At 37.8% G+C, this 24,784-nt stretch overlaps 1 protein-coding gene across 4 annotated transcripts in view; it reads left to right on the top strand.

Moving 5' to 3' along the window:
• The window catches only part of Sclt1 (sodium channel and clathrin linker 1), a 114,841-nt gene that overhangs the window by 62,299 nt on the left and 27,758 nt on the right, over positions 1-24,784 (top strand). For all 4 annotated transcript variants that reach the window (XM_028762739.1, XM_028762748.1, XM_028762767.1 and 1 more), the window contains 5 exons: positions 697-795; positions 3,339-3,410; positions 5,697-5,771; positions 7,567-7,712; positions 11,116-11,308. In XM_028762739.1, coding sequence (XP_028618572.1) covers positions 697-795; positions 3,339-3,410; positions 5,697-5,771; positions 7,567-7,712; positions 11,116-11,308 — 585 coding nt within the window. The remainder of the gene's footprint in view (positions 1-696; positions 796-3,338; positions 3,411-5,696; positions 5,772-7,566; positions 7,713-11,115; positions 11,309-24,784) is intronic.

Raw genomic sequence — 24,784 nt, 5'->3', positions numbered from 1 at the left:
CAAATTAATATTTCTAATCAGAACATCTTTCTGAGCAGAAAGCTCCTCTAACTAAGATTGACATCCTCCCCACCTCCCAACCCCTCATACACACTGGCAGACGTTGGAGAAGAATGCTATGAAGTAGGTCTTTCTGTTCGTGACAGGGCATGGAACTCATGAGCTCACAGCACCCATGGGTGCCTACACAAACCAAAATTCCAATAGCAATGGGGGAGGGGCTTCTGAAGCCCCAGCCCTAGTTAAGGAGCATTGTCAGTTGAATGATGCTAGGGTACAGGTAATCAATTTTCTTTGGGTATATAGGCCCCTAGCAGGTAATCCATGCTTCAGTGGATGTCCCTAAACTCATGGACATATGAGCAGCACTTGTGGGACTCAGTGGTGTATAAAAAAAGAATTTCTCATTATCTTACTTATCTAGACCTTAAAAAGAAACAGATGAGAGTGTGTATATTTTCTTTTGAGGATGAGTGAGTTAGAACACATGGTCATCCATTTACTGTATGTCAGTGTCCACGGGGTGAGGTTGTTAGGAAAAGGTGGGCAATGGTGGGGAAATTCCTTACCATTCATAACTTATGCAAGGTCCTCCAGTAGAGGCATTTCAGAAATCTAGAATGGGACACTGCTATCAAAGAGTATGTTACCTCCCCAGTGAAATTATGTATGATGTGCTATGATTATCTTCTGAAGATTCTGCTTGAAGAAAAGCAAAAAGAGGCTGACAGAGAAAAAATGAAGAAAACAATTTCTCAGCTTATACAAGATGCAGCCATCAAAGCAAGGAAAGAGGTAAGGAGTTTAATTATATGTAAAATGAAAATTTTAAGTCCTGACTAAATGCTGTTTATATACTCTAAGATTAAAATTCTTGTGTGTGCATTCACAAGGACTGTATATGAAACCATTATTTATTGTAAGAGTTAAAAACTGATGTTTCTTTCCTTAAAGTTATGCTGCTATGGGTATAGTGTAATGTACACAGTCTTTGGCTTCATAAACAGTGGAGTATTTTCTTACCTGTATTTTCTGTGCTCAATATAGTTTTTCTCCTCAGTGAACTACAATTTCAAGTGATTTTCTTATAATTTATAAACACAAAGTTAACATATTTACTTTTTTCGAACAACTAAATTATAGTTTTCATTTTTACAAAGCTATTGCAAATATATCCCTTAGAAATGTGCTTTAGTCATGCTATATAAAATCATTTTGGTTAAGAATAAGCTATGTATGATAACAGTTATATTATGAAATTATAATAAAGCTGAAACATCTGTTGTATCATATTTTTACGGTACCTTTTCAGGCTGAAATACATTTGGGTAGACAAAGACCACTGTGTGCATCTTACTCTGTACATTACCATGCTGTACAGTTTCATAGCCTGTGAATCCTCAAGCTCCCAGGTTGTGTACCCATACTATTGAGACTCAATGACTACACAACCTAAACAGTGTTTCTCAGAGCAAATCCTGTTGTTTCATAATGTGTGACTGCACTTTATTACTAACTGATTGAAATTAGATAATTTCTCACAGTAAAAATTCAAATTTCCGGCAGAGTTAAATGAAAGTCTTTTTATCCTAATCCTTCCTGCAAGAACTTTCCATATATATTAGGCTGAGAATGTTCTAACTTTAGACCATACCCTTCAATACTCTAAAGACTTACTTTTTTAATGGCTAATAATAAATACTGCTTTCATGACCTTTGAAAAAATATTTTATAAAATAAAATGCATTTTTAGTCTTAAGATCAATTAAAATACATTAAATTTTAAGACTGAAGTTTCATTCATTCATGTTAACCTATAATTTCAATACATTTTATTAAAGTGTTGTGGTCTCAGTATTTATTCTAAACACCTTTATAAATTGTACCTGCTAAACGCTAGGTACCTTCCTATCTGTAAGCATTCCAAGTGGACATCTGGGACCCTCATGTCTGCTCCCTAACCCTACTTACCTCTCTTGTCTATTCTGAGGCTCTCTTGTATGCTCCCTAGCCCTATATACAGCCCAAGTAGACATCTGAGGCTCTTTTGTCTGTCCTCTAGCCCTCATTACCTCCCTACCTGAAGCAGCGCAAGTATATATCTGAGGCTGCTATGTCTTAGCTGGACATTCTCTCTTCATCCCCAAACTTTTCTTTTCTGCCTTTTACTGTTGGTTTCCTTGAGCCCAGCCTTTCTCAGTATTCCATTATTCTTTCAAGGAGTATCTACTGAAAATTTCTTTTGTGCCACACATTTTATTTGTTCTCTACCTTCTGTTGGTTTCATACTTAAAGTTGCCAGTTTTTTATATCTAAACTTTAAAAATTACTACAAAAAGAATACCTACTCAAAGTAAAAAGAAATGGAAAGTATATGAGTGAAAGAAAATTTAGATTATGCCATGTTTAGCTTTAAAAGTTATTAATTGCATATTCAATATATGATTTCGCTTTTCTCCTTGTTCTCTGGTATCTTTTTGCAGGCATTCAGGGAGTCTGCAGACATTGCTTTCCATACTCCTTCCCTCACAGGTCAAAGTGCTACTTGTGGAGCCTGTGTGACATGCAGTAGCACTAGCTACTAGATGGAGTGCACTAGCACCTAGAGGAGCCTAGGTGTCTTCTGTCCAGCTAGACAGTAAATAGACTAAAATTGAAAATGGACTGTCCTGAAAATTTTTAGATTGGGAAAATATATTTTCATTTAACATTATTTATGCTATCTAAAATAATTAAATTTGGGGGGAAGATAATGATAAAAATTTATACTTTTCTGCTTTTATTTCTAATAATAGTTGAAAGAATGCATAATGAACAAAAGCTCTGTTTTTACAGTGTAAATGGGTCCTGAGACTAAAATGTTTGACAGCTGCTGTTCTTTTGTATATATCATCCCGTTCTCTCCTCGATTCTCATGACCAATTCTTTATCTTTACATTGCAAGATTCTAGAACCTTGTATAAATTAAGCCAGTGCTGCAAGTGCAGTCCTCTGGTCTGGTCTGATCTGGTTTGGTCTGGTCTGGTCCAATCCTTACGACTAGCTTTGAATATATAGCCCAGGCAGGATGAACAAAATCTCCCTGCCTCAGTCACCTATGTGCCTGCTAACTACACACAGCTCATGACAAATTCTTAGATATTTTATATATTGTATACTTACTTATCTTTTATGCCATAAAAGTTACGTTTCTTTTTAAAATAAAACATCCTAGTTTTGTCAGTAATCATTCTTTATTCTTTACCTAAATTATGTCTTAATTCACAGCTATAAAACATCCTAAGTTTTTGTCAGTAATCATTTTTTATTCTATACCTAAATTATGTCTTAATTCACAGGTTGAAAGCACAAAAAAACAGTATGAAGTACTGATTTCACAATTAAAGGAAGAACTCTCAGCCCTACAGATGGTATGTTAGAAGACCTTGTTAGTATTTTCCTCCAAATATTACTTGTTTTAAGGGTCAATATGTGTGTTACTGGGAATCCCTTTATTCCATATACATTTGTTAAACCATGACCAGTGCTAGGTGCTAGGAGACAAAGTGAATTTGCACAGAGATGTCCTGCTACCTTTGGCTTTTGGTAGGAAGAGTAGAACAGGTGGCATCCATCACATTCCATTGTCCTTGACAGAAAACACAGGACCACTAAACCAACCAACTGCATTCCCTGCCATATGCCGGGTTGATCTGAGAGACCAGGGAGGAATAAAGACAGTAAAGCTTCCTACAAACAGACGAGTAAGAGTGAGTAGGCGGGGGTTGGGGGTGGAGAAGAAGACGTCATTTGACTAGAGATTGGCATGTCCAACTTCACCAGCATACCTTTCATGAATCTATCACTTTTAATTTGTTATAAAATTTAGCAGTGGCTTGTGTATTCTAATAAATACATGCATTAGTGTTTGTTGAACATGTGACCATTTGTGCAACCATGCTTTTTACAGGAAAATATCTTCAAATAGATTGTAGCACCTCAAAGTAAGAGTCTTCTGTCTGCCTTGATTTTCCTCATTGCCTAGTACAATGTTTTTGCATAGTATATATTAAAGTAAATATTCATCAACAGAATAATATTTAAATACATCTGAAAGGCTACAGACTATGTAGTGTACATTACTATATCATTGGGTAGAGGTCCTGGATACAACAACCAGAAATGGTTACTTTCTACTTGCTTCATTAAATTAACCCATGCAGTTCTGTAGAGTGTATAGTTTTCTAAGCAGCCAGTGGAGTTTTCCCAAAAATGGATCACAGTTTAGTCCATAAAGCAAGTCATAAAAAATACAGAATAATTGAAATAATTCTTATCATTTATCAAATGATAGGATAATAAAACTAGAAATAAGTAGCAAGGGAAATTACAAAAACTACTGATATGTAAGATGTGCACCACTGAAAAAGCAATAGGAGAAATTGAAAGTCCATTAAAGGTGAGACTACAGCAAAGGCAGATAGTTCTATTAAATGTGTAGCTGTTTTTGAGTGTCCAAATGGAGCAGAGATGTAGGCTGTCTTTTTTAAATGATTTCTATTTTGTTTGCATAGGGACTGATAAGTGTGGCTTCTGTTCTATCAGCTTTAATATCTGCTAACTCTTTATAAAGTATGATTTTACAAATGTTTCAGAAATGCTTGAAAATTTAATTTATCTCCAAAAGCATGTGTATCAGTGGTAATGAGCAAAGCTTCTAATAAAATTTTATTTTAATATTACAGGGCATTTAACAGAACTAGTATGATAATTATAACTATTTCAACTTTTCTATTTTATTTTGCTCATTCTTTTTGAATCTCTTTTTTTATTATTATTATTTAATTATTTTAAACTTACTGACTTTACATCTCACTCTCTGCTCCCCTCCTGGTCACCCCCCTCACAGTCCCTCCCCTCCCCCAGCCACTTCTCCTCTGAGCATGTGGGGGCCTCTCTGGGTATCCCCTGACCCTGGCACTTCAAGTCTCTGCAAGTCTAGGCACATCCTCTCCCACTGAGGCCAGAGAAGGTAGCCTGTGGGGCTGTAGCTCATGCATGGGCATGGGTCCTGTTGGGCTGAGTTGTGGAGCCTATGTGTCTGGCAGCTGGAACTGAGGCTCTGGGAGCAGAAGTGAGGGAATTCGACTGAGTTCACTCCATGCAGTGCTGGGCAGACTCTGGGCTATGAGAAGCCACAGGGCTCCACCCGGGTATGGAGAGGTCTCAGCCTGAAGTCCCAAGGGGGCAGAGCTCCTAGGTTGGGGTTCTCCAGGCAGAAACAGCTGACCAGGACATAAGAAGTTTTTTATGTGTAAATGATTCAGTTGTTATGCTCTTGCTAATAAATTTCCTTGGCTATTGGTTACTTTACAAAGAAAAAAATTAATTTAGAATTTATGCACCTTTTATACCAGATGTTTCCTTTGGAATGTTGTGACAGTGTCTGGTTCATCTTGCAAAATATTTGGTAATAGTATATGAAAAGGGAACCTGTAATGTCAAAAATCCTCATTTTTTTCTCCCATAGTATTATAGCCTCTGCTACTTCTGGAATACATCAGCCACGTTTTGAAATTGACAGTTACCATGGCCTTACTTAACTTTGTTAGGTAACAGGAATCTTCTTATGAACAAACCCTTTTGCTTGTCTATTTTTTTCCTCATCTTAATGTTTCACCAGATACATTTATTTACATTATAACTTGACTTTATAGGACTGTGATGAAAAGCAAGGTCAAATCGATCGAGCCATTAGAGGGAAAAGAGCCGTGGAAGAAGAACTCGAGAAGGTAAGAAGGACACCGCTGCCTAAAGACAGTTGCAGGACTCTGCATCGCTGCCTGCTCTGCTCATGCTGGTCCAAAGTACTTTCTGGGCAGTATTTACTTACACATAACAAAAGTCATTTAAATGATCATTTGTTTCTAAGAATACCCATTTTCTTTGAAATTTGTACTTCAAGATAGAACTTTTTTGATGTGTCTATTTACTGTTCTAGCTTCATTCCAAAAGTGGTTTTCATTTTGTCTTCTTTTTTAACTTCATGCTAACTTACTGTAGTTAGAAACGGGCATAATAGGTATAGACAAGCTCATAAGCATCTGTAACTCCAGTTCCCAGGGATCTAATGCTCTTGTTCTGGCCTCTGCAAGTATATACATAGCCCTACTTGCAGGCTAAACACTCATACACATTAGATAAAATATTTTAAAAGAATACAATAATTGGGTAAAATACTTACCCAATGATATTTGAAGTAAAAAACCTTAAAATTACTTTCTTGTTTGCTTTTTCATTAGCAGTGGTATCCCATTGGGAAAGAAAGGGCAACCAAATATTAGCACTTACCATGTTTAAAGTGCTGTGTTAGTAACTTGCATAGAAAGGCTAAGTAATACTAACATTAAAAATACCAAGCAATGAAGTTGGGATTTCACATTGAAAGGTGAACTCCATGGTATTCAAAGTATGTGGCATATCTATGTTGTCAAAAATAATGACAAAAGTAGTAAAGCAGCAGTTTACGAACAGCATAGAATATGGCTTCATTTGGGGAAATAAGCATACCTGTTTTAAGGTAGACTTTTTTAGCTGCCTCCCTCTAAAGGTTTATCCTTCCAGATTTTCTTCATATCATGTTAAGTAATGCTGCAACCTATACAGAAGGCTTTGGGGTGAATGTTTTTAAATTATATGAATTTTTTACATTATATGACATGGGTTAAGAGATGGGTTATATTGGTGCAATGTAAAACTTAGAAGGCACACCAACCAGTTCTCCATTAACCACACAGCAGCAAGCCAAGACCATACATAGCATCATAGGGCTGCAGTGATGTCCTGTGTGCCAGCAAGGAGTGCTGACACAGTGCTAGTCCACCTCGGTGGCAAGAGCAATAAAGTCTTACCACTGGGGATAACATAGGTGACTTGGGAGGGCAGTTAGATGACCAGTTTGTCTGAAAATGTGACCCGGACCTCAGGACCTGCTGGGTAGTTAACCCTGTGCAGTAAGAGGAAACCCAGTCTCAAACTGAGCTACGGCACTACCACCCCTGAGAACAGAAGCTCCAATTCCAGTCACATTGTTACCCAGGTAACCCAAAGCAGAGTTCTAGAACTTTCAGATCTATTAGTTAAACTACAATACACACCCTTACTTTTGAGTATTTCAATAGAGAATTATCTTGAATATTCCTGAAGTAATTGCTAGTAGTTTTTTTTTTACTTTGATGTTTTAGAGTGAAACTCTGAGCCTTGTAGAAGATTAGCAAGGGCGCTGCTACTGAGCTGCATATCCACCTCTACTACCGGTTGTCTTTAAATTGACATTTAAAACATTTTTTAAAAGCCTCAGCAGCAGTTTTATATTTCCATATTAATTGAATACTTTACAATGAGCATGAATGATTTCATATTTTTGAGCTGTCAGTTTATAGCATTTTATTTTGTAAATGAATCAATCATAGGTGTATTAAAATATCTGACAGGAGGAAGAGATGAACACATACTCATGACTATTTTTCAGCATTTTGTTTTATTGATAATTTCCTATAAGGTAATGCTTATAAGCCTTTTCCTCAGATTTACCGTGAAGGCAAACAGGATGAAGGTGACTATAGAAAATTTGAAGAAATGCACCAAAGATGTCTTGCTGCAGAGCGTTCAAAAGATGATCTTCAGCTAAGACTCAAGAGTGCGGAAAATAAAATAAAGCAACTTGAAATTAAGTAAGTTTTCTTTTGGATTTCCTATGGTAACATTTTAAGAATACACATGGATTCTGGTGAATTATTTACCGTTTTATAAAACTTATAAAAACAACAAGATATGGTTTTTTCATAATTTTTATTAAGTATTAAGTAATGCATTTAGTGATAACATTTTCTTTTTTTTCTTTTTTTTGGTTTTTCAAGACAGGGTTTCTCTGTGTAGCGCTGTCTGTTCTGGAACTCACTCTGTAGACCAGGCTGGCCTCGAACTCAGAAATCTGCCTGCCTCTGCCTCCCAAGTGCTGGGATTAAAGGCATGCACCACCACTGCCTGGAGATAACATTTTCATACTCATAAATCATAGTACTATGTTATAATTTGTTCCTTCTCACACTGCTTTCCTCCATGTCCCCTGTCTACCCTATGATTGATTCCCTTCCCACCTACTAAGTAGTACTCATTTCTGCTTTCATACCATAGGTAGTCTGTTACCCACTCTGATATTCCCCCTCCCCTAAGATATTCTCCTGGCTCCCACAGAATTCCATTTCCAAGACACACATACACACCATATCTGCACATAGGAATAATTGTCTTCTGGGTCTGGCTTCCTTGGCTTGGCACAGTGATTTCCTGTTGAATCAATTTCCTTCCATGTATCATGATTTCATCTTTCTTTATTGCCGAATTAATTGCTACACTATTTACATACCACATTTTCATTATCCGTGTATGTGTTGATAAACAGCTAGACTGATTCCATTTCCTTCCTCGCTTTTGTGAGCAGAGATGAGGAGAATATACTAGTATCTCTGGGTAAGTTGAGTTAGAATATGTGTGTATGTATATACATGTATGTTTATATGTCTCCAAGTTCGATTATATAGTTTTTTTTTTTAATTAGGATACCTCCATATTGATTTTCATAGTGGCTACACAAGTTCCTCATAGCCTTGCCAACGTTGGTTTTATTTTCTTATGGTATTACTGAAATCACAAAGCTATTTTAATTTGAATTTCCCTGATGGCTAAGGATGTTGAATATTTGTACATATATTTACTGGCCATTTAAGATCTGCCTATTTAGTTGTTTGTTTTTCTAAGACTGTGAGGTGAATCACTGAGATATTTCATATGTCTCTGGTGTTTTTATATCTGTGGATATTTACTGCTATAGATTCCCTCTCAAAGTTGCATTCATCAGATACTACATTTTCTGTTATGCTGTGGTTTTGTTTTCATTCAGTTTTTGGAATCTTTTAACTCCATCCTGTTTTCTTCAGTGGCTCATTCATCATAAAGTAGTGTGTTGCTCCAACTGTGAGTTTCTATAGATTCTGTGGTTGCTCTTGCCATTGACTTCTAGTTTGATTTTATGATCATCAAATATAACTCAGTAACTTATTTTAGTTTTCTATTATCTGTTGTTAAGACTATTTTTGGTTTCAAAACTGAGTTCAAGTCATTTTTTCTTTGTAGTTTTGGGTAGAATATTCTGTAGATAGTTATTTAGCATATTTGATCTCTGATGTCATATAACTGATATGCCTTTCTCCATTTTTATCTTGATGACCTGTCTATTGATCGTCGTGCACTATTAAAGTCACCTGTTTTTATGCTGGAATCAGTCTGTGCTTTTATATCCAGTAGTTTTATAAAACTAGGTGAGCCAATGTCCTGAGCACATGTGTCCAGAATTATCATCTTCTCTTGAAGGATCATTGTCTTAATTAATATGGTAATCAATGTGAAATGACATTCTTTATTTTTCTGAATAATTTTAATTTGTGTCAAGTTTAATCTGTGCTTTGTGCGATAGTGCAATGATTGCACCTGTGTGCTTCCTGGCTTCATGTGGTCGAGATGTCTGTCCATCTTTCTTTCCTAAGGTTGATTTGTCTCTACCAGTGAGGTGTATATTTATTGTAGGTAAAAATAGATGAATTCTATTTTTTAACCAATATACTAGTTTGTCTTTTAATTTATTGGCATTTATTAAGATACATAGTTGACATAAAAAGTCTAGTATTCCTGACATGCAGGCAGTTTTTCCATAAGTATAAACATAAGTCAGCGTTTTAAGACATATTTATCATGTGTCTTAGTTACTGTTCTGTTGCTGTGAAGGGAAACCATGACTAAGGCAACTTATAAAAGAAAGCATTTAGTTGGGGGCTTGCCTATGATTAGTTCATGATTGTCATCATGAGTAGCATGAGGTCAAGCACACAGGAATGGTACTGGAGCAGTAGATGAGAACTTACATCCTGATTGGCAGGCAGGAGGCAGAGAGCAAGCTAACTAGGCCTGGTGGGCTTTTGAAGCCTCAAAGCTTACCCCTATGACACACTTCCTCAAGAAAGCCTCAACACACCTCCTAATCCTTCCCAAACAATTCTACTGACTATGGACTAAGCATTTGAATATATTAGCCTATGGGACTATTTTTATTCAAACCACCACATTAAGGAATGGCGCTTCTTTTCTATGTGAGTTCTTAAAAATTATGGAATGAAAATTTAAAGAACTTTTCTACTTTGCTTTACTTCAGTACTAATTCTGTTCAATGTGAACTCATTCTCATTGTATGTTTTCACATGCTCCATATGGGTTGTGAGCAATGGGTGAAAGCTTTTTCTTGTTTTTAACATGTAAAAGCAACTCTTTAGGCTTTTCAGTGTTCCACAAAGGATAGTCTATGTTTATATTAGTAGACCTGTCCTATCATCAATTCTTTTGCTTTGTTGAACAATTGGGAAATCTGAAGGCTTCCAAATACTCTCCACTTCCATGTCCTTCTCTCCAGGATCATTTTTTATATATTCACCAGCATGTGGGACAGCAGTGAGATCTTTCCATAATCTCCACAGACCCTGGTGGTTTTCTCCAGTTTGTCAGAAGATTCCAGGAATGTGCGTTCTCTTGCTCAGTTCTAGTTTCAGAAATACTAGTTTTTCTGTTTCTCAAGTCTCCAATAACGTCTAGTGGTCCCTCTTTGAGGGACTGGACTAGACTTGACTTTAACTTTGAGGCAGTCAGCTGTTATGTTTTCCTATGGTTCTGACATTAAGTAAAAATTTGATTAGGAGTTACTGCATCTGTTGGCTATCAGCTTCACATTGTTCTCTTGGTATAACAATTCTCAATGTTAGGAGAATCTGAAAATATTTCACATTGGATTTCCAAATAGATAATAGCAGGTCACCTTATTCATCCTTTATTGATATTGCATATATTTTTGAAACCACGTTACTATAAAGTAAAATAAGGGCTGTTGGGTATATTTAATCAGGTCTCAATGCCCAGCACAATGCTGAAGTGAAAAGAACTGATTCAGAATAAAGAAAACAGAAGTCCACATCTTAAAGTGTGCACATCATTATCCTTTGTGTTCTGTTATATTTGTTTACACAAAAACAGTTCCTCAGAAGAGATATCACGTTCCCATGAATTGATCCAGAAACTTCAAACTGTATTGGAGTCTGAGAGGGAGAACTGTGGTTTTGTCAGCGAGCAAAGGCTGAAGCTTCAGCAAGAAAATGAGCAACTTCAAAAGGAGACTGAGGATTTGAGAAAAATTGCGCTGGAGGCCCAAAAAAAAGCAAAATTACAGGTATTTTGAAAATGAGTTAAATGTTTTTAGGAAATTATAGAGAATATTCAGTTTTTAAATATTTCTTCTTTTTATTTAATCTTTTTTTTTTACACTCCAGATTTTATTCCCCTCCCAGTTCACCCTCCAACTGTGCCACATCCCATACTTCTTCCCCACTCTGTCTCCAGGTGCCTGTCCCTACCCCTCAACCCCTTACTCCACCAGACCTCTAAATTCCCTGTGGCCTCCAGTCTCTTGAGGGTTAGGTGCATCTTCTCTGACTGAATACAGACCTGGCAGTCCTGCTCTATATATGTTGGGATCCTTATATCAGCTGGTGTATTCTGCCTGGTTGGTGGCTCAGTATCTATGAAATCTCAGGGTTCCAGATTAATTGAGACTGCTGGTCTTCCTCCAGGGTCACCTTCCTCCTCAGTTTCTTCCAACTTTTCCCTAATTCAACCACAGGGGTCAGCAGCTTCATTGGTTGGGTGCAAATATCTGCATCCGACTCTTTTCAGCTGCTTGTTGGGTCTTTCAGAGGACAGTCATGCTAGGTCCCTTTTTGTGAGCGTTTCATAGCCTTAGTAATACTGTTAGGCCTTGGGGACCTCCCTTTGAGCTGGATCCCACTTTGGGCCTGTCGCTGGACCTTCTTTTTCCTCAGGCTTCTCTCCATTTCCATCCTTGTAGTTCTTTCAGACAGAAACAATTATAGGTCAGAGTTTTGCCTGTGGAATGGCAATCCACTCCCTTACTTGATGCCCTGTCCTTCTGCTGGAGGTAGGCTCTATAAGTTCACCCTCCCCACTGTAGAACATTTCATCTAAAATCTCTCCCTTTGAATCCTAAGAGTCTCTCACCTCCCAAATCTTTGGTACATTCTGGAGGGTCCCCCCAACCTCCTACCTCCCGAGTTTGCCTATTTCTATTCTTTCTGCTGGCCCTCAGTGCTTCAGTCCTGTTCCTCCCCATACCTGATCAGCTTTCCCTCTGCCCCTCCCTGTCCCCTTTCTCTCCCAGGTCTTCCCCTCCCCCCTTGTGATTGCTTTCTTCTCCCTCCCAAGTAGGACTGAGGCATCCTCATTTGGACCCCTCAGCTTGTTGACTTTTTTGAGTTCTGTGAACTGTATCACGGTATGCTATACGGGTTTTTTTTTTTTTTTTCTAATATCCACTTATTAGTGAGTACATACCATCATACCATACTTTCCTTTTGGGTCTGAGTTTCCTTACTTGGGATCATGTTTTCTAGTTCCATCCATTTGTCTGCAAAACTCAGGATGTCCTTAATAGCTGAGTAGTATTCCATTGTGTAAATGAACCACATTTTCTGTATCCATTCTTCTGTCATTGGACATCTGGCTTCTAGATATCACAAATAAGGCCACTATAAACATAGTGGAACACGTGCCCTTGTGGCATGGTGGGGAATCTTTTAGGTATATTCCCAAGAGTGGTATTACTGGGTCTTCAGGTAGATCTATTTCCAATTTTCTGAGGAACTTCCAGACTGTTTCCAGAATGGTTGTACCAGTTTGCAATCCCACTAGCAATGGAGGAGTGTTCCTCTTTCTCCACATCCTCGCCAACATGTGCTGTCGCTTGAGGTTTTGATCTTAGCCATTCTGATTGGTGTTTAAGGTGGAATCTCGGGGTTGTTTTGACTTGTATTTCTCAGATCACTAAGAACTTTGAGTATTTCTTTAGGTGCTTCTCAACCATTAGAGATTTTTCTGTTGTGAATTCTCTATTTAGTTCTATATCCCATTTTTTGATTGGGTTGTTTGGTTTTTTGATGGTTATCTTCTTGACTTCTTTATATATTTTGGATATTAGTCCTCTATGAGTTGTTGGATTTAGTGAAGATTTTTTTTTCCCAAGCTGTAGGTTGCCGATTTGTCCTATTGACTATGGCCTTTGCCTTACAGAAGCTTTTCAGTTTCATGTGGTCCCATTTATCAATTCTTGATCTTAGAGCCTGAGCCATTGGAGTTCTGTTTAGGAAATTTCCCCCTGCGCCAATGAGTTCAAGGCTCCTTCCCACTTTCTCGTCTATTAGATTGAATGTATCTGGTTTTATGTTGAGATCCTTGATCCACTTGGACTTGAGCTTTGTGCATGGTGACAAATATGAGTCTATTTTCATTTTTCTACATCCAGACAGCCAGTTAGACCAGCACCATTTATTGAAGATGCTTTCTTTTTGCCATTGTATATTTTTGGCTTCTTTGTCAAAGATCAAGTGTCTGTAAGTATGCGGTTTTATTCTGGGTCTTCAATTCTATTCCATTGATCAATGTGTCTGTCTCTGTACCAATATCATGCAGTTTTTATCGCTCTGAAGTATAGCTTGAAGTCAGGGATGGTGATTCCCCCAGCAGTTCTTTTATTGTTAAGAATTGGTTTTGCCTTTAGTAGGATGGCCATTTTTACTATGTTATTTCTTCCAATATATGAACATGGGAGCTTGTTCCATTAGAATCCGTGTGTGTGTGTGTGTGTGTGTGTGTGTGTGTGTGTATGTATGTTTTCTTTATCCATTCATTAATATACAGCCACCTAGACTGACACCATAGCTTGGATAGAGTGATGAACACGGCTATGCAAGTATCTCTGTATTATACTGGTTATGCATGTGTGGGTCTGCCTTCTCATCAGATAGCATGAAACCCTAATTCAAAGTACTAACTAGTAGCACTTGGCATGTATTCTTGAACATGATTGTCTTTTCTATCTACACACGTTAAAAAAAAAAGTTCTTTTCCAACCATACAACAAACTGGTCTTCCTGCCAAAGCAATGTAAGCAACACTAGCAGAGCCATAGCTTTGACAGCTCTACAGTCTGCCATGCTCTAGCTTCCATTAGCTTCTCAGACACTTCTTCAAAGTCAGTAAGAGAACATGGCAGCAGTTTGCTCTGAGAGCCCCTCCTACTAAGTCTAAAAGCAGCAGCAACAAGAATGCAAGGGGCAAAGTCTCATCTAAGAAAGATCCTTACCTTTTATTTTCTTTCCCCTTTCTTTTTGATTATCCATTGAAGGCACTTTAAAGAAACAAGTTATTCATCAGCATCTCCTACCCTCCATTACACTATATTTTTGTAAAAAGTAACACTAGTTTTGTATAATAAAGATCTCCATCTTCCAGGCTCACAGTGAGGATATAAAGTAACAGTACTGGTGTTTCACTTTGCTTATTGCTGATTCAGGGAATCATGTCATGATCTGACATCATTCTCGTCAACACATAATTATTGACTATACTATTGCAGGTATACAGGGATGTAAGCATTCATAAGAATATAAAATCTGAGATGGAAAATAGTAATGTGTCTCACAAAGATATTTTTACTTTGTGAAATATAGAAAACATGGAAAAGAACTATATTGTCAAATATCAATATAATGTTATAGTTATGTCAGTATTATTAACATCAGAATAATCATATCTTGATAAATAGCACAAAATAAAATCCAGAAATAATTTTTTTTTATGATAACCTAATTTTGTAGCAGAAACCTACTGTGATTCTAGAGGAAAGGAATTATCGCAATAATTTTAATATTAGGTCCATAGTCAATAAATCTTGACTTATTTCATCACACCATATATGCAAAGCAGTTTGTGCTGCCTTGCAGACTTGAAAATAAAATACATGACCTAAAGAGATGGCTCAGTGGTTAAGAGTGTGAACTCCTATTACAGAATACTTGAGTTCATTTCCCACTACTCACTAACCACCTAGAATCCAGATCCAGGAGATCAGACTTCCTCTTCTGGAAACTGAGGGCAATTACGCTTACATGCACATATGTACATTTACACAAAAGTAAAAGTTAAAAAGACTTTTTTAAAAGTGAAATACAATTTATGAATTTGCAAGAGAAAATCTTCATGCCCATGTGTAATATTTCTTAAAAACAAAACCTAATTATTTCTCTTCCTTCTTTTTCTTCCTCCTTTTCCTCCTCCTTCTTTTCTTTTTCTTTCTTCTTTAATATTTGAGAATTCTTCTGCATATACATCCACATGCCAGAAGAGGGCATCAGATCCCTTTATTGATGGTTGTGACTCACCATGTGGTTGCTGGGAATTGAACTCAGAACCTCTGGAAGAGCAACCATTGCTCTTAACTGCTGAGTCATCTCACCAGCCCCAATTGTGGGGCAATATAAGGACCTGAGATTTTAATACAATACTGGTAGTAATCTAAAGTAAGACAGTTATTATTTAGCAAAATCTTACAAAACTGTGTATACGTACATACTATGTCAAATAACCCTACCCATATACCCCAAAGATACAAGTGTTTTGGTTAAAAAAACAAAAAAAGGAATAATTATAGAAGTTTTAACCAAAATATTGACAACAATTTAAATGGTCATCAACATCTGATTGTATAAATACTGATACATTCATGTAGTAGAATAAACACAGCAGTGCAAATCAGTGTATGTTTATAAGCAGTGCTGGATGCATCTCAAAGATATAAGGCTAAAGAAGCCAGGCATATAAAAGCCTTAAAGTCTATTACTCCATTATCTGAAAGTGAAGGATAACTATAATTGCTCATAAGGATATGTCGCTATTGTTTAAGTAAGTGAATACTGAAGGCAGGGCTCTTAAAGATTCTTCCTGGGATACCTAAATCTGGGTAATTAGTTTGTTATCTTGGTATATAGCAAAAAACAAACTGTGTACTTAAAATTTGCACACACAGAAAAGCAGTAGAATGATAGGTTTGAAGCAACCCTGATTACATGAACAAACAGTATAGTCCAGGGTCAGGGTTATTATATAGCAAGACCCTAACTAAAATAAAACAAGAAGAAAATCAAAAATCTTACACTCTTCTTCTAGGTCAGCAGTTCTCAACCTGTGGGTCATGACCCACACTGGGATTACATCTCAGATATTTAAATTTCACTTCATAACAGTAGCAAGATTACAGTTACAAAGTAGCAATGGAATAATTTTTATGGTTGTCGGTCACCACAACATAAAGAACTATATTAAAAAAAGGTCACAGCATTAGAAAGGTTGAGAATCACTGTTCTAGGTGAAGATAAATCTTGATAGACAACAGGTGTGCAAGATATAGACAAAGCATCTCAGAAAACTGGAAGATGAGGACAGGAATATATTGTAAAGTTTGGTATATGCTTTAGGAAAGTTTCCACACTAAATATGTTTTAAAGTCTACTCTCATAAAATTCATTCCATTTGGAAAATATGAATAGGAAATATAGGTAAGTATTTAATAGATGAGATAAAATTTTCTTACAAAACATAAAATGGAGAAAATTAACAATAGTAGTAGATTCAAGTACATAAAATATTTACAAATTTTTACTTTTAAAACAATATCTAAAGAGTTCACAAAGTTGGGAAAAATAAGAACTGATGACCATTATTAATTAACTATTGAGTTGCAATACCTGTAACTATGCAGCTAATCTCAGATAGTACCATATTATGGTCTAAACTTAAGTCATAAGAAGTAACCAAAATACTATATGATTAATGATTGATTTCAGCAGCATTTTAATAACAAATCAGAAACTGCTGTGCACTTATATTTCTGTCCCAAGTTTAAATTCCAAGTTTAAGTAGATATGCAGTAATCCTTTCCATGTTGTAATTGCTGCTTTAGAATTCATAAATCAAATGGTTATATAGAAAACTATTTCTGAGCTGTAGGATTGCAGGGATTTGACATTGGTCTCTAACTTTTTTTTATTTCTTAAAAATTATTTTTGATTTTTCCATTTGTTTACATCTCAAATGATATCCCACTTCCTGGTTACAGCTCCACCAACCCTCCCATCCCATGATATCCCACTTCCCGTTACCCCTCCACCACTGCACATTCCACATCTGGCCTCCCCCCTCCCCTTTTCCTGTATGAGGGTATTCCTCCACCCACCCACACTCTCCCGCCCCACCACTCTAGCATCCCCCTGCATTGGGGCATCCAACCTCCCCAGGACCAAGGGCCTCCCCTCCCATTGATGCCAGATAATCTTCTGCTACATATGCAGCTGGAGCCATGGACAGCTAAATGTCTAATTTGGTTTTTAGTGGAATAAGTCCAGTAATCCTATTTATGTAAGTATTTCAATGCAGATGAAAGTTACAAAGTACTAAGGGAGGGATATCATTTACTGCCTTTTCCTACACATCATTCTGAACATCGCTGCAAGTGGGAAATTTTCAATAGGAGGTCCAATCATGGTCCCTTAGGCTTCCAACATCACCACAGATGTAGTTTATACTTGACATTATATGACCTAAACAATTCTAGGGGTTGTTTAAAAACTGGGTTTTAATACTAAAAGGCTTTAGTTACAAAGTCAGCAAATGTACCCTGAAAGCCTATGGTCTGGAGACTAAAGATGCAGTAGTAATCATGATGTTCTGCTCTTCCCCTGAAGTTTCTGGTTCATTTGGCAGTGATCAAGCTTAAACATAGAATTGCAAATTAAAACCCCTCTTTAGCAATAGCATGGGGCACTGAGCAACCTTATTAAAAAAACAAAAAAATGACCTGACTCAGCCTAGGTAGTAGCAAGACTTCCCAGGAAAAGCAATAATTGAACTGGGTTCTAAACATCAAATAGAAAGTTAAGTGGAAAGGAGCAATTATTCCAGGCAAATGGAACATGGAGCCAGCACCTCCTGTGCTAGTAACAGAATGGGACAGGAGTCGTAACATGGTCCCATCTTGAGCAACTGTCAGTTTTCTGACAAAAGGGAGGTGAGTAGGAAGACAGCACTCTAAAACTGCATGGACCAGTTTCTGAGTGGAAAGGTTGGGCTTTTTCTTTTCGAAATGAGATTTAGAACCATCACTTCCCTGAAAACGGTGGCGACTGAGACATGGGAGGAGACAAATTTCAAGTTCAAAGCTGCAGAATCTGGTAAGAGATATCAGATAGCAGCAGAGCAAGGAGCCAGAGGAGAATCTGATAGCAGGGAACACAAAGATCAGTACACGATTGTTTTTCAATGGCTTGTATTAATAACATCTGACATTTTATTTGTTTACTGTTTGAACAAGCTTGTTTAAAAGTTTCAGATCAAATGACAAGACTGTTTCCAGAATAGATAGTAAAGACAGGATATTTGATGCTTTTGTTGTTGGACTTGTCTAGTGTTTTTTGAAATGTTAAGATTAAGTTTCTTTCTTATTATGTTTTGAGTATTAATTTAGCTAGATTTCAAAAAGTACTTGAAGCCAAACTAGCCATCTCTCTTTCTAATGACATAACTTTTAAATACCATATAATAGGTATTCTTTATAGTTGTCTCTTTAGTACAGTAGTCAGCTCACCTTTACAGCCTTTTTTTTTTCTTTTTTTTATTGGATATTTCATTCACACTTCACATGTTGTCCCCCCACCCCATCCCCCACCCACCCGGGAACCCTCCATCCCCGCACCCCTCCTCCTTCTTCCCTGCGGATGTAACCCCCACCCACCCCCCACTCCCACCTTCCCACCCTCAAAATTCCCACCTCCTGGGGCGTCCAGGCTTCATGAGGTCAAGGATCTCATCTTCCACCCATGCCCAGCAGGGCCCTCCACTCTCACATATTCAGCTGAAGCCCTGGATTCCTCCCCAAGTGCTCCCAGGCTGGTGGTCCAGACCCTGGGAGCTGTGGTTGGTTGGTATTGTTGCTCTCCTCATGGTGCCTCAAATCCTTTCAGCTCTCCATCAGTCTTTACTCTAACTCCTCTATTGAGAACCCCATGATCAGTTCAATGGCTAGTTGTGAGCATCTGCCTCTGAATATGTCAGACTCTTGAAGGCCTCTGAGGAGACATCCATATCAGGCTCTTATCAGCATGCACTTCCTGACTTCCACATCAGCATCTACCTTTGGTGACTGCACATGGGATGGACACTCAGGTGGAAAGGTCTTCAAATGGCCCCTCCTTCAGTTTCCGTCCCTCACTTTGTCTCCATATTTGCCCCTCTGAGTATCTTGTTGCTCCTTCTAAGATGAACTGAATCACCCCCACTTGGTCTTCCTTTTTTATGAGGTTCATGTGGCCTGTGAGTTGCATCTTGGGCATTTCAAGGTTCTGGGCTAACATCCGATAATCAGTGAGTGAATACCATGTGTGTTCTTTTGTGATTGGCTTACTTCACTCAGGATGATGATTTCTAGTTCCATCCATTTACCTAGGAAACTCTCGAATTCATTGTTTTTAATAGCTGAGTAATACTCCATTGTGTAAATATACCACATTTTTTGAATCCATTCCTCAGTTGAAGGACATCTGGGTTCTTTCCAGCTCCTGGCTATTATAAATAAGGCTGCTATGAACATAGTTGAGCATATGTCCTTGTTATATGTTCGAGCATCTTCTGGGTATATGCACAGGAAGTGGTATAGCTGGATCCTCAGGTAATGCTATGTCCAATTTTCTGAGGAACCGCCACACTGATTTCCAAAGTGGTTGCACCAACTTGCAGTCCCACCAACAATGGAGGAGTGTTCCTCTTTCTCCACACCCTCACCAGCATCTACTATCACCTGAGTTTTTAATCTTAGCCATTCTGACTGGTGTAAGATGGAATCTCAGGGTTGTTTTGATTTGCATTTCCCTGATGACTAAGGACACTGAACATTTCTTTAGGTGCTTCTCGGCCATTTGAGTTTCTTCCATTGAAAATTCTTTGTTAAGCTCTATACCCCATTTTTTAATAGGGTTATTTGGTTGTCTGGAGTCTAATTTCTTGAGTTCTTTGTATATATTGGATATTAGCCCTCTATCAGATGTAGAATTGATAAAGATCTTTTCCTAATCTGTTGGTTGCCATTTTGTCCTATTGACAGTGTCCTTTGCCTTACAGAAGCTTTGCAATTTTATGAGGTCCCATTTGTCAATTCTTGATCTTAGAGCATATGCCATTGGTGTTCTGTTCAGGAACTTTTCCCCTGTGCCCAAGTATTCGAGGCTCTTCCCCACCTTCTCTTCTATTAGTTTCAGTGTATCTGGTTTTATGTGGAGGTCCTTTGTCCACTTAGACTTGAGCTTTGTACAAGGAGATAAGAATGGATCAATTTTCATTCTTCTACATGTTGTCCTCCAGTTGAACCAGCACCATTTGTTGAAAATGCTGTCCTTTTTCCACTGGACAGTTTTAGCTCCTTTGTCAAAGATCATGTGACCATGGGTGTGTGGGTTCTTTTCTGGGTCTTCAATTCTATTCCACTGATCTTCCTGCCTGTCTCTGTACCAATACCAGGTAGTTTTTATCACTGTTGCTCTGTAGTACAGCTTGAGGTCAGGGATGGTGATTCCTCCAGAAGTTCTTTTATTGTTGAGAATAGTTTTCGCTATCCTGGGTTTTTTGTTATTCCATATGAATTTGAGAATTTCCTTTTCTAACTCTGTGAAGAATTGAGTTGGGATTTTAATGGGGATTGCATTGAATCTGTAGATTGCTTTTGGCAAGGTGGCCATTTTTATTATATTAATCCTGCCAATCCATGAGCATGGGAGATCTTTCCATCTTCTGAGATCTGCTTCGATTTCTTTCTTCAGGGGAATGAAGTTCTTGTCATACAGGTCTTTCACTTGCTTGGTTAGATGCACACCAAGGTATTTCATATTATTTGCAACTATTGTGAAGGGTGTCATTTCCCTAATTTCTTTTTCAGTCTGTTTATCTTTCATGTAGAGGAAGGCTACTGATTTGTTTGAGTTGATTTTATAACCAGCCACTTTGCTGAAGTTGTTTATCAGGTTTAGGAGTTCTCTGGAAGAAGTTTGGGGGTCACTTAAGTATACTATCATATCATCTGCAAATAGCGAGATTTTGACTTTTTCCTTTCCTATTTGTATCCCTTTGACTTCTTTTTGTTGTCTAATTGCTCTGGCTAGGACTTTCAGTACTATATTGAATAGGTAGGGGGAGAGTGGGCAACCTTGTCTAGTCCCTGATCTTAGTGGGATTGCTTCAAGTTTCTCTCCATTTAGCTTGATGTTGGCTACTGGTTTGCTGTAAATTGCTTTTACTGTGTTTAGGTATGGGCCTTGAATTCCTGATATTTCCAAGACTTTTATCATGAAGGGATGTTGAATTTTGTCAAATGCTTTCTCAGCATCTAGTGAGATGATCATGTGGTTTTTTTCTTTGAGTTTGTTTATATAGTGGATTACATTGATGGATTTCCGAATATTGAACCATCCCTGCATTCCTGGGATAAAACCTACTTGATCATGATGGATGATTGTTTTGATGTGTTCTTGGATTCGGTTTGCTAGAATTTTATTGAGTATTTTTGCATCGATGTTCATAAGGGAGATTGGTCTGAAGTTCTCTTTCTTTGTCATGTCTTTGTGGGGTCTGGGTATGAGTGTAATTGTAGCTTCATAGAACGAATTGGGTAGTGTTCCTTCTGTTTTTATTTTGTGGAATAGTTTGAAGAGAATTGGTATTAGGTCTTCCTTGAAGGTCTGATAAAATTCAGCACTAAAACCATCTGGTCCTGGGCTTTTTTTAGTGGGGAGACTTTTAATGACTGCTGCTATTTCCTGAGGGGTTATGGGACTATTTAGATGGTTTATCTGCTCCTGGTTTAACTTCGGTACCTGGTATCTCTCTAGGAAATTGTCCATTTCATCCAGGTTTTCCAGTTTTGTTGAGTATAGGCCTTTGTAGTAGGATCTGATGATTTTTTTAATTTCTTCAGTTTCTGTTGTTATGTCTCCTTTTTCAGTTCTGATTTTATTAATTTGGATACTGTCTCTGTGCCCTCTGGTTAATCTGGCTAAGGGTTTATCTATCTTGTTGATTTTCTCAAAGAACCAGCTCCTGGTTTTATTGATATTTTGTATTGTTCTTTCTGTTTCTATTTGGTTGATTTCAGCCCTGATTATTTTCTGTCTTTTACTCCTCCTGGGTGTATTTGCTTCTTTTTGTTCTAGAGCTTTTAGTTGCGCAGTCAAGTTGTTAGTGTCTGCTCTTTCCAGTTTCTTTTTGTAGGCACTTAGAGCTATGAGTTTTCCTCTTAGCACTGCCTTCATGGAGTCCCACAAGTTTTGGTATGATGTGTCCTCATTTTCATTGAATTCTAAAAAGTCTTTAATTTCTTTCTTTATCTCTTCCTTGACCAAGTCATCATTGAGTAGAGAGTTGTTCAGTTTCCATGTGTGAGTGGGTTTTCCATTGGTTTTGTCATTATTAAAGACCAGTCTTAGTCCGTGGTGATCTGATAAGATGCAAGGGATTATTTCAATCTTTTTGTATCTGTAGAGGCCTGTTTTGTGACCAATTATATGGTCTATTTTGGAGAAGGTACCATGAGGTGCTGAGAAAAATGTATATTCTTTTGTTTTAGGATGAAATGTTCTATAGATGTCTGTTAAGTCCATTTGGTTCATCACTTCTGTTAATGTCAAAGTGTCTCGGTTTAGTTTCTGTTTCCATGATCTGTCCATTGCTGAGAGTGGGGTGTTGAAATCCCCCACTATTATTGTGTGAGGTGTAATGTGTGTTTTGAGGTTTAGTAAAGTTTCTTTTATATATGTAGGTACCCTTGCATTTGGAGCATAGATGTTCAGAATTGAGAGTTCACCTTGGTAGATTTTTCCTTTGATGAGTATGAAGTGTCCTTCCTTATCTTTTTTGATTAATTTTGGATGAAAGTCGATTTTCTTTGATATTAGAATGGCTACTCCAGCTTGTTTCTTGGGACCATTGGCTTGGAAAATTGTTTTCCACCCTTTTATTCTGAGGTAGTTTCTGTCTTTGTCACTGAGGTGCGTTTCTTGTATGCAGCAAAATTCTGGGTCTTGTTTGTGTATCCAGTCTGATAGTCTGCGTCTTTTTACTGGGGAATTGAGACCATTGATGTTAAGAGATACTAAGGAAAACTGATTGTGGCTTCCTGTTATTTTTGTTATTAGAGGTAAAGTTATGTTTGTATAGTTATCTTCTTTTGGGGTTGTTGGAAGATTACTTCCTTGCCTTTTCTAGGTTGTAGTTTCCCTCCTTGTGTTGGCGTTTTCCATCAATTATCCTTTGAAGTGCTGGGTTTGTGGGAAGATATTGTGCAAATTTGGTTTTGTCATGGAATATCTTGGTTTCACCATCTATAGTGATTGAGAGTTTTGCTGGGTATAGTAATCTGGGCTGACAATTGTGTTCTCTTAGGGTCTGTATGATGTCAGTCCAGGCTCTTCTGGCTTTTATAGTCTCTGGTGAGAAGTCTGGTGTAATTCTTATAGGTCTGCCTTTATATGTTACTTGACCTTTTTCCCTTACTGCTTTTAGTATTTTTTCTTTGTTTTGTGCATCTGATGTTTTGATTATTATGTGACAGGAGGTATTTCTTTTCTGGTCTAGTCTATTTGGTGTTCTGTAGGCTTCTTGTATGTTTATGGGCATCTTGTTCTTTAGGTTAGGGAAGTTTTCCTCAATAATTTTGTTGAAGATATTTACTGGCCCTTTAAGTTAGGAATCTTCATTCTCATCTATACCTATTATCCTTAGGTTTGGTCTTCTCATTGTGTCCTGGATTTCCTGGATGTTTTGAGTTAGGAGGTTTTTTTGCATTTTGCATTTTCTTTGACAACTGTGTCAATATTTTCCACCGTATCTTCTGCATTTGAGATTCTCTCTTCTATCTCTTGTATTCGGTTGGTGATGCTTGCGTCTATGACTCCTGATCTCTTTCTTAGGTTTTCTATCTCCATGGTTGTCTCCCTTTGAACTTTCTTTATTGTTTCTATTTCCAGTTTCAGATCCTAAATGTTTTTGTTTAATTCCTTCTTTGTGTTTTCTTGCATTTCTTTAAGGGATTTCTGTGATTCCTCTTTAAGGGCTTCTATCTGTTTACTTGTACTCTCCTGTATTTCTTTAAGGGAGTTACTTAATTCCTTCTTATAATCCTCTATCGTCATCATCATGAGAAGTGATTTTAATTCAGTATCCTGCTTTTCAGGTGTGATGGGGTGTTCAGGGCTTGCTATATTGGGAGAACTGGGTACTGATGATGCCAAGAAACTTTGGTTTCTGTTGCTTATGTTCTTGCGCTTGCCTTTTGCCATCTGGTTAACTCTAGTGTTACCTGCCCTCACTGTGTGAGACTGGAGTCTGTATTTCCAGTTATCTTGCTTGTTGCAGAGCTCCTCAGAGTCCAGATGTCTCTGTAGTCTTATGATCCTAATCTCCTTGGTGTCTGCTGCTCTTAGTGCAGTGGCTCCTCGGCTGCTCTGAGTGCAGTGGCTCCTCTAGGATGACTCAGGAGTCAGTATCTCCTCAGGAGCAGACCAATTCTGTGTCGACTGCTCTGAGTGCAGTGGCTCCTCTAGGATGATTCAGGAGTCAGTATCTCCACAGGACAGGAGCAGACCCAACTCTGTGTCTGCCCCAGCCCAAAGGACCAGGCAGGGGAGGAAGGGAAGTAGAATTCCGGAGGGGCGGGGTTTGGGTAGCTGCTGTGTCCTGACTGTCCCTGGCTCCCAGATGT

Source organism: Grammomys surdaster, unplaced genomic scaffold, assembly GCF_004785775.1.
Source record: "Grammomys surdaster isolate TR1022 unplaced genomic scaffold, NIH_TR_1.0 62, whole genome shotgun sequence".
NCBI classification, from domain to species: Eukaryota; Metazoa; Chordata; class Mammalia; order Rodentia; family Muridae; genus Grammomys; species Grammomys surdaster.
The sequence above is the reverse complement of the archived record's forward strand: the minus strand, read 5'-3'. Positions and strand labels throughout refer to the sequence as shown.